At 41.1% G+C, this 9,973-nt stretch overlaps 1 protein-coding gene across 4 annotated transcripts; it reads left to right on the top strand.

Moving 5' to 3' along the window:
- Positions 1 to 273: 273 nt before the first annotated feature.
- Positions 274 to 7,594, top strand: CCDC28A (coiled-coil domain containing 28A). Of its 4 annotated transcripts, none has more exons than XR_013773488.1 (6): positions 274 to 410; positions 1,147 to 1,341; positions 3,999 to 4,162; positions 5,107 to 5,261; positions 5,797 to 5,894; positions 7,066 to 7,196. XR_013773488.1 is itself a non-coding variant. In XM_079299231.1 (6 exons), exons 2-6 carry the CDS (start codon positions 1,184 to 1,186, stop codon positions 7,118 to 7,120), a joined length of 555 nt encoding a protein of 184 aa, XP_079155357.1. In that variant the 5' UTR covers positions 274 to 410; positions 1,147 to 1,183; the 3' UTR covers positions 7,121 to 7,594. The 4 variants fall into 4 exon arrangements, 3 of the variants coding, with proteins under 3 accessions (XP_079155357.1, XP_079155358.1, XP_079155359.1); XM_079299231.1 differs by having other exon boundaries at positions 5,872 to 5,894; positions 7,066 to 7,594; XM_079299232.1 differs by having other exon boundaries at positions 407 to 588; positions 5,872 to 5,894; positions 7,066 to 7,594.
- Positions 7,595 to 9,973: the final 2,379 nt, after the last annotated feature.

Below are 9,973 nucleotides of genomic sequence, written 5' to 3'. Positions count from 1 at the left end.
AAAGCAAAAGCAGCTGAGGCCTACTCAGTTATGGCTGGAGTGTAATTACAGGCAGGAGATGGAGCGAGCAGGGGAGAAGGCAGAGCGCTACCGCACGGCGTCAGCTGGGGAAAGGAGCACGTAGGCAGCGCGGTGGTTTTCCCTGCGTGTTTTACCACGTGAGGACTTGGATCAGATACTTCGGGCGCATCCCAGCCGGCACGGCACGGCACGGCACACAGCCCCGCCCCCGCCGCGGGGGGTTCTGGGAGCTGTAGTCCGCCCGCGGAGAGGCGGTGGCTTGGGGCGGGCCTCCCACAATGCACCTCGCGGAGCGGCCGGGCCGCCCCGCCGTCACGTGACCCGCGAGCCGGGACGAGCCGGCCGCTTCCGCGAGGGTCCGCGCGCGCTCCGGGGGCGGGGCTCCCCAGGTAGGGGGCGGGGCCTGCGCGCGGCGGGGGCGCGGGTTGGGGCTGGGGCTCCGCGCTCTCCCTTCGCTGGCGGGCCGCAGCCCGCGTCCCGAGCCGCCGCGGGAATAAAGCGGCGGCGCACGGCTGGCGCTGCCCGTGCTGCGCGCAGGGGTCTCCTCATGCCGGCAGGCGGCCGCGGGTGGGTCGCGCCTCGGGTGTGACGGGTGTCGGAGGCGTTTGTTTCCCCGGCGGCCGCGCACGGCGCGGGCGGTGTGTGCAGGGCTGGCGGGGCCCCTCGGAGCTGTAGGAGGAATGACAAGCGTGTCACGGCGGTGACAAGTGTGTAACGCCAAGAGCTGTAAGAGCAGCACCAACAGCCGGGCTGAGGTTCCCCACAGCAGAGAGGTCCTTTGGCACGGATGGGCACAGCATCCCCGTGCCACAGCCCTTGCCGGCGTTTTGCCGGCCGTGGGCCCGAGCAGTCGTGGTGCTTCTAGCCGTAATGCACGGGGACAGTGCTTGAGATCATTTGGGACTACCTGTTGGCTGATGGAGGTTTTAATTCCTGCCCTTTCGGCTGATCAAGCAAGCCAGACAGCTCCTCCTAAAAACTGGGTTCAATTTTTCTCAGAAATGAGTTCCTGCTCATCTCTGAAGGAAATACAAGTTTCATTTCCTCGAGTTGCCTTTCCCCTTGCTTTTGTTGTGAATGCCAGTTTCAATGGATGTCTATCACTTTCTTTTCTTCCCTGTAAAGGACAAGACATTAGTCTAGATGCAGTAAATTGGAAGAAATGGAAGAAAGGAAGATCAAGAGGAGGAGCCCCAAATCATCTTCCAGTCACTCTGCTCAGGTTGCTAACTCCAAGAAAAGCTCAGTGCCAGTCAGTAAAAGTACAGCCTTTTCCAACCCTGCCCCACAGCCTGCCGTACAAAAACCAAAGTTAAAACGGTAAGTCTGGGGCATTTGCAGACTTAGAGGGAGTGAGACCAGAAACTTGGCACTGCTAAGACAGTCTAAAGGTTGTTTAGATTGTCTGCGACAGGAGTTTCAGACTTGTGAAAAGTTTTGATGACGTGTCTTAACAACGTGATTTGTGTTTAATGCAATATAATGGTTATTTTACAGCTCAGGAAGGTATTTTACACTCCTCTTGTGAGCTGTATGAAATGTTACACAATGCTGTAGACTTATACTGGACAGCAATTTAGTTGAAGCAGGGTATAACCTGATGTGACTGGTGGAAGACACAAGCTGGGTGATCAGATTTGGGCATCATATGGGAGAATGTAGAGCCCCAGATGTACAGCTGTGAGCAACAAATAAAATATTACATGACTGAAAGGTTGGAACTGATAAGTACAGCAGGAAATGAAGGACATAAATTAAACAGGATGAGCTAGAAGTGGAATTTCCAGGTGTTTTGTCACTGGGGACCTCTCAGTTGGGGCAGTGACTTGTGTAGAGAGAGACATTCAGTTCTTCAGAATGTACCATGTCAGAACAGTTTGTGTTTTGTTGATGATATATCCGTTTCAGTTTGAGAACATTAATTTACCTGCATGTTAGAAAATGTGTTTCTTGGCTGTGGCAGACACAGTAGATACATAAATGAAGAGAAATTTTGAAGTGAAAGGTTAGCTGGAGAGAGGCAGCAGAATTTACTGACCTCTCAGTTTACTGACCTCTGAAGATTAAATACAGAGCTGTCAGCATCATTACAAAGAGTCTGTTTGAAGGGTGCATTTTGGCTTGATTAATAATGAATTTCTGCCATGTAAAATCTATACATTTTTCAGGAAAATTGTGTTAATACTTAGAGGGAAATATTAGTAAATACTAATGTGCTATAAATTGGTGGTTTCTGCAGTTGACTGAACTCAAGTCTCAATTGACTAGAAATTAATTTCTTGCAGTCCTCAAGATTGCCTAGAGAAGCAAATGTCCTTTTTGCTTTAAGTTCTGACCTTTTTTCCACAATTGTTAAACTTATCAAGCAGTGCTAATACAGACAATTGTTTGAACTTTCCAAGCAGGAGAGGTAATTGACATAATAATGTGAAGATGAATTGCTATTGTGATAGTGGAGTAAGAGTATTTAATTAATTTTCACTTCATCTGCAAGAATCCAATGAAGGAAGTTTTCCAAGACCAATAGTGTATTTTATTAAGCATCAGAATCACATAGAAAAAATTGATGATCTGTCTCTTGTTCAAGCCATTAAGTCTGAAATTGAAGCAGAACCTAAATTGAGATGTCTGTTCTGAGTTGAACTGGATATGGTGATTGTTGGACTGCTGGTTGTTTCTATAGCATATAGTCTATATGATGTTTATAGACTACAATAGCACTTAGGTTGGACAAAGAATTATTAAGAAAGAGAGAATTTATTCCTTGTAGAGCATGGGAAGGATAGGGCTTGCTCTGCTTTAAATCCCATTATCTTCACTAATTAAATAATGCCTCTTTTTTAAGTCTGTGATTTTTTTTTTTAATATCCTGCAGTATTCTAAACTAAAATTTTTAGGCTCAGATTTTTTTCTCTGGGTCGAGTTCTGAACAGATGCATTGTAAGGCTGCAGGACAGCCTCCTACTTAAACTGCATTGGGATGCAGCCTGTCTGTCTGTCTCTGGGTCAGAGATGGAACATGCTGCTTCTCCCTGGTAGCTGTGTGTTTACTTTCCATATTGGCTGTGCATCCATGGGGATTTATAACGGTTATTAATTTTCATCCATGTAGTTTTCTATGGGCACATGGTGCTCTGAATAAATGCTATGTCCAGAGAGAAGTATATGGGCTCCAGGAATTTTGATGGTTTTCTTCTAGAAAGGGCTGTAGAGAATTTTTAGCAATTTGATGTTTGGGCATGGACTAGTTTCATTTGGTACATTAGAGTAGTGGGAGAGTGGTTTTGATGGTGAGATTTACAAAATTGGGATGTTATCTGTGGGTTGAAAGAAAGAGCTCTAGGTCTTATGGAAGGTTGTCTTCCATAGCTTATAACAGCTGTTTTCCACATGGGTTGCAGTCTATAGATGTTTGTGACAAGAGAGTATGATTTTTGAGGGGGTTTCTCTCTGGCTTGCAGATGCCTTTTGAGTGGTTTAATGTAGATGATGTCTTTCTGGGGAAGTGGTGGGATCACCATCCCTGGAAATGTTTAAAAAACGTGAGTGTGGCACCAAGGAACGTGTTAGTGATGAACATGGCTGTTATGGGTTAATGGTTGGATTTGATGATCTCAGAGGTTTTGTCTGTGCTAATGCCCTGTGTGTCTCTGCTGGGTAATGTTGGCCCACTTTAGGTTACTTAGATGGCCATCACAGATGTGTGATCCATTGATGACTCCTACTATGAGCAGGAAAGCACACTGTTGAAACCCTTCATTTTGCAGTATCAAATTGTTGAATTAGCAGTGTTATTTTTAAGGCAGGCTGGTGGTCCAGTGTTTATCTTAAAAGCAGTGACTGAAATATGCTCTATATATTTCCCATTTAATTTTCAAAGCTCAGGTGTACACTTCGTTACATTTCAAATTTACAGTGTAAATTACAGAAAGTAATATTTGTTGTGTTCAATTACTTTTTTTTTTTTTTTTTTTCAGTGTAATCAAAGAGAAAGCCAAACCTCCAGGAGGTGAAGCAAAAGGGGCACAGGCAGCACCAATCCAGCATTCTTTTCTCACAGATGTGTCAGATGTCCAGGAAATGGAAAGGGGACTTCTGAGTCTCTTGAATGACTTCCACTCTGGCAAACTTCAAGCATTTGGTAAGTGCATGAATTGTGTACATACAATAGTTGTTTTTTATAGCTGTACAGTGGTAACATTTGCAAACAAGTGTGCTGCATGGACAGACTGCCAGCTGTCAGTTGGACAATGCCACATGAAATCAACATAATCAATACTGCATTTTTAAATTACTGTCCCATTGTAAGGTTGTCTGTGTTGTGAGATTTTTCATGTGCCATTTCATTATTCCTTCCAGCACAGAAACACCTTTCCTTAAGATACCAATTATGTTTAAAACCATTTATTTATGATAGTGTAGGAAGAAGTAACTGTATTTAGCATCCAGTTTTGTTTCTATGAACATTTAAGACTATTGGTAATAACTTTTATGAAATTCAATGCAAGATGCATTTTACCTAGGTTACTCTTCTGTCTTGTCTTTTTAGTGTTTTTATAGCCTCAGAGTTGATGGAGGTTTTAGAAGAAACATCACACATTTTTGCTTTCTTTTCTCCTGTGTGCTAAGTAGAAAAATGCATGTGTACTTTTTCAAGTTTAGTGTTAGATCAGCGTCTCAATTCCACACTGATATTACAAAAGAACCTGAAAAGTTTGTATTATATAAACCATCTGTTCCAAGAAAGCAACCCTCAGATCAATTAGAATTGGAAAGAAGGTTTATTTTGATCGTGTTTTAAATTAAAAACCAGGGTCTTTCTGAATCAGAGAAAAATTCAAGACTATAGAAAAACACCGCATTCTAAAAAACTCTTAGGACATTGAATAGTCCTTGTAAATTCAGCACAACACAACATCAAATGGGATGACAGAAACTTCAATAGTGAAACAGTGAGAAATCATTGAGAAAGCAAATGTACTTGTAAATTTTATGTTTAAATTCTCTGATGTAAAAAGCTGCATCTTCATACCTTAATTTTCTCTCTTGTGTTTCTTTATATAAAGTGTTTGCTTGTCCTTTTAGGAAATGAATGTTCCATAGAGCAGATGGAGCACGTACGGAGCATGCAGGAGAAACTTGCTCGCCTCAATCTGGAGCTCTATGGGGAGATGGAAGAACTCCCTGAAGATAAAAGAAAACTAGCCAGTGATTCCAACCTGGACAGACTGCTGTCAGATGTAAGTATTGGGAAGGCAGAAATCATGGAACTTAGCCCACAGCAAAGGTTAGTTCAGGAAAACACTGCTCCTGTGTGTGCAGTGATGTACGTTGAGGAGAACGTAGCTCCTCAATGAGCCAAGATGTGACCTGCCTTCCTCTTGGTTTTGAGAAAACACAGGAGTTTTCATTTGTTACAGCTGCTGCTTGCTTTGGGGAGGGGAGCAGGCTGGCTGCAAGCTGCCTGAGCATGTCAGCCTACTTAGGGGCAGCCCATGTATGAGGAACTGCTACCACTTCGCCTGCATCCATCCTCCTACATCTGGGGAAGATGGCACATAACAAGGAATAGAGAGCTATATATTCTACACTTTGCCTAGTGTATTTCCATAAAAAACAGAACTGTTAAAATTTCTTTAAATTTCTTGAGATCAGCAGATTTAAACTTAACTCATTGTATAGAATTTAGTGTAGGTTTGATTTAATTTTTGTAATAATACATTTCAGCCCTAACTATTAGTTATTTCCTTCATTGTTTTAATGTATTTATTTCAGCATACCAGCATAACTGTTGCATTTTTTTGACTAACAGAAGTGCCATTTCTTATAATTTCTACATTTATATTGCAGCTAGAAGAACTAAATTCATCTATGTATCCTTTCCCTAAATGTTTATTTTGCATTATAATTTCTAACCATAGTCAAATTGCAGTGTGTTTCCCTAGTAACTGATGTCTTTACAAGTTTCAAATTGCTTCAATAATGCCTTTGTGGTGTTGTTTTTTGACACAACAAAGAATCAGAGTGCAAATCCAGGTGTTTATTTTGCACATTTCTCTGAGCACTGCATTCAGTCAGGGCTCAGTACCTAGAGTTGTAGCTAATTGTGATGCTGTGTTTTTAAATCAGTGTTATAATACAGCATCAATTTTTAGGTTCTTCCAATACATAAGTGACTGTATCTTAACCCATCTAATTACAGGTTGTTTTTTTAATCTGGTGATTTATTTAGCTACGTTGTACCACTTGTGTACCACACTGTGTTGTCAGTGGCAAAGCCCATCAGCAGCAGAGTCTTTTTACATGGATGTTATTGAGACATTCTGGAACAAACATCCATAGTAATATTCCTTCAGCAATATTCAGAGGCATCTGTCCCACTGATAAGAGAATCTGATTACCTTTGAGTTTTTTTTCTAGAAACGTGTAGTGTCATTTATCACTGATTGACTGTGGAGAGTGAACTGACCTAACTTCTTATTTCTAGGGTCAGATACTTCAGCAGAGCTTAGGTAACTGAACAAATGTGTGCTCTTAGCCCACAGAGAAGATAAAGCTGAATGTCTCAGTTTCTCTTTTACACTGTGCTTTTGATAAGCCAGGATGACAGTGGAGGAGTGTAGCACTCATTTTACTCTGCAGTCTGTTATTTTTTGTTACACACTTTGTATGCATTGAGGAGGTGAGGCATTAAATTTTGGGGCTTAAGATCCTGCACTGTTATCTACATTCCCTGCATATCCATAGGAAGCTGTTTAAACCAGACTTCATAAAGAGGACAAGTGGAATGTGATAATAATATGTAATAGTGATAAAAATAATCTGTCACTGCCCTTGATCCACAGGCTAATGCTGGAGGTACGTAATACTCAAGTCTCATTGAGAAATATGAATCTACTGGTAGGAAACTAGCATAGGACTCACCAGAACAGAGTTTGTCTGGACTGGTATATGCTCCAGAGTAAGCAGAGTTTCATGTAACAGTGCTGTCTTGTTATGCCTTATCTGTATGTGAATGTGTTATTCCTTAATGATTTGCTTCAGCCAAAAACTACATTTAGCAGATGCTCAAGATATTCCAAATGGTACTACAGGCTGAGAAAGAACATCTTTGTGAATCTGGATGCTCCCAGCTTTGCTTTTGTTTTTCCAGACAATGGAATCAAGAAGAGCTATGACTTTGTGTTGTTTGTTTTTTAATTGCACACAACAAAGAATCAGAGTGCAAATCCAGGTGTTTATTTTGCACATTCCTTTGAGCACTGCATTATATCAGGGCTCAGTACCTAGAGTTGTAGTTAATTGTGATGCTGTGCTTTTTATTATTGCCTTACTTAACAGAAAAATTGGAGAAACGTGGAAATATACTTCTTCTGCTTAATGTTCATATGGTTGCAAATGGTACGTGTATATAAGTTCATTGGTGTTTCTCCAGTTTTTATGAAGGTAGTGATACTGTTGCCTTTCTGATCATTACATGGACAATCTGCTCACTGTATCTTTACTGTTTTGCTGATTGGTGATGCCACAGATTAATTTATTGTTAATAAAGTAAAACATTTTAAGTATATAATATTTCATTTGCAGAAGGTGCTCTTGGTATGGCTGTGTTAGGAAGGTGAGTTTTAGCATTGTCTGACTGTTCAGAGTTTAGATTTTTACATTGCTATGAATAATTATAAAATGTCACCAAATTAACATTAAGCATGCATGCTAGCAGTCTACATAAATTAAGTATTGTGAAATTCCAAAATTGGGTAAATAGTTACTGTTCAATAAATCCAGAATATTCAGTCTTGCAGTTACTTTGATATTGTAAATAGGCTGCTATTAATTGGTATCATCTTTCTGTGCACAGAAGGGGAAAAAAATCTGTATTAGTGTAAAGTCAGGCTGGTTTTGGATGCAAAATGTGTATCTTGGTCCATCAAACCATGCCTTTGGTTCTAGATTTATTTTATATTCAGTTTTTAGGTAATACATTCAGATTCCACACTCATTTTACACTTACTGAACAAGGAATGGAATTTTTATCCTTCTACCTGAGCACAAAGCTTTCCTCAACTCAGAGCGGGCATGGGGCCAGGGAATAGAATATTCCTTTTGTTTGGCATCTTCAGAGAAGAGGCTCCTTCAGCCCCAAGGTGTGGGTTTGGATTGTGCAGCACCAAGCCTGCAGCATGCTGGGGACAGAAGGATCATTTAACCACCACTGACTGTTCTGGCTAAGATTCAGCCTCAAAGTCCCTGCCCCACCTATTACACAAATCTCCATGATTTACAAACCGGTGAGGATCCCAGCAGTTGTCCCCTAAGGTTGTTCTTGTGCTTTATGCAATTTTTCTCAGTTGCCAAGATTCTCAAGGAGGTTGCATGCTGGTAAGTGTACCTAGGAGTCCCTGCCTGCTACTGTGTGGTGTTGTGAAATCCAAAGTCAGCTTAAGAGAACTAGAATATGCCAAGCTTCTCACAAAGTGAAGCCAAGGTTGATGTTTGTTCTCTGCACGCACACCTCTGACCAGTAATTGTTCAATTACAATTTCTGCACAGCACCTTCTCACATCAGCACTATGCCCCTGTTTCTGGGCTGACTTCTGAACAACAAGCAAAAAAGTAGCATCTCTTAGCCTCATACCAAGTGTTGCAAAAGTCCCTAACAGAGCTGCAGTTACACAAACAGAATTGTATTCCTGCAGCTCACTTGGATACAGGAGCAGAGCTCTGTGCTCACTAGCAGCTTATTGCCAGCAAGTGCTGTGTATTGCAGCATTGTAATGCACCCTTGTCCCAAACCACACTTCTCATCCCAGAGTTTAAGTAGTCTATGTTAGAGGCAGCTCTTTTCCCTTTTTGGGCTCTGACATCAAACTGCTTAGGCTTACTATTTCAAACACATTTCACATCACTTAAAAATGTGTTGGATGTCTTGATCTTGTTTCTGTAGCAATTTATGCAAGGACAGAGTGTATAATATAAGATACAGACATAAAAAAATACCTTTTCAAGCAGCTGTTTAGAATATATATTTATACATATATATTTATAAAAATATACTTTTATATAGATATATAAAATATAAATAAATATGAATTTGGAATATATATTTAGAATTATACAAGAATTAGTCCATTTTTCTTCAATTGCTTTAAGCCCATGGGCAATTACAAGTCACAAAAATTGCTTTCATTGCAAATAACTGAGAAACTAAAAAATTCTTCTTCCCTTACCTCCTCCTGGATACAAGTTTGTGTCTTTGACACAGTCCATTAATGGTGGCTGCTTATTAACTTCTGGATTCATACAAGAAAATTTTGTAGCAAGACTTTTTAAATACTGAATTCTTATGTGGTAGGTAATGACCTAATCACATTTCTGGGCTCCTGCAGGGAAAGAAAAAAAATGTACCGTAACATATTTGTGGAAAGTCTTTTGCAATTAGAAAAGAATGTAAGCGGCTGCAGCAAATTAGCTCCTTTTCTGTTATGTTGTTTCCTGAAGAGTTGTATATGGAGATTAAAGTGTATTAACATTAATATATTTACCTGTGTGAGTTTAGGCAGTGTTATGGTTTAAAAACTCACACTGATAAATGGGTTTGGTGTTTGGAAGAAGGTGCTCTTTGCTGCATCCCTGTGGGAAATCTGGGGCACAAGTTACATTCTCCTCTATACTTCCAGTTGAAGGCAACAACACTGGAAGAAACAGATGGGCTGAGTCTGTTAATACACGACTTCATGGCTGGTGTCACTGCCAAAATTTGGGGGTTTTCACAATGTCACGACCTATGCAGCACCAGGCCTGCTGGCATCAGATGGGATTCATCCTTTTCAGTGCAGGAAGTAGCAGGGCTCACTGGCAAAGATTACAATAGATGTAATGGGGGAGTGGGACAGTGCCAGGCTTGTTCCTGGCAAGATGTGGGAGGTGATGCAAAGGTCAGAGGGACAGGGTG

The sequence above is a fragment of the Erithacus rubecula genome (assembly GCF_903797595.1).
Source record: "Erithacus rubecula genome assembly, chromosome: 2".
Lineage (NCBI taxonomy): Eukaryota > Metazoa > Chordata > Aves > Passeriformes > Muscicapidae > Erithacus > Erithacus rubecula.
The sequence above is the reverse complement of the archived record's forward strand: the minus strand, read 5'-3'. Positions and strand labels throughout refer to the sequence as shown.

What these genes read in the sequence shown, in the direction of transcription:
- CCDC28A (XM_079299231.1), top strand. Translation starts at nt 1,184, where the DNA reads ATGGAAGAAAGGAAGATCAAGAGGAGGAGCCCCAAATCATCTTCCAGT. An exon ending in CAAAAACCAAAGTTAAAACG is followed by an intron (nt 1,342 to 3,998) that starts GTAAGTCTGGGG and finishes TTTTTTTTTCAG; the next exon opens with TGTAATCAAAGAGAAAGCCA. An exon ending in TGGCAAACTTCAAGCATTTG is followed by an intron (nt 4,163 to 5,106) that starts GTAAGTGCATGA and finishes TTGTCCTTTTAG; the next exon opens with GAAATGAATGTTCCATAGAG.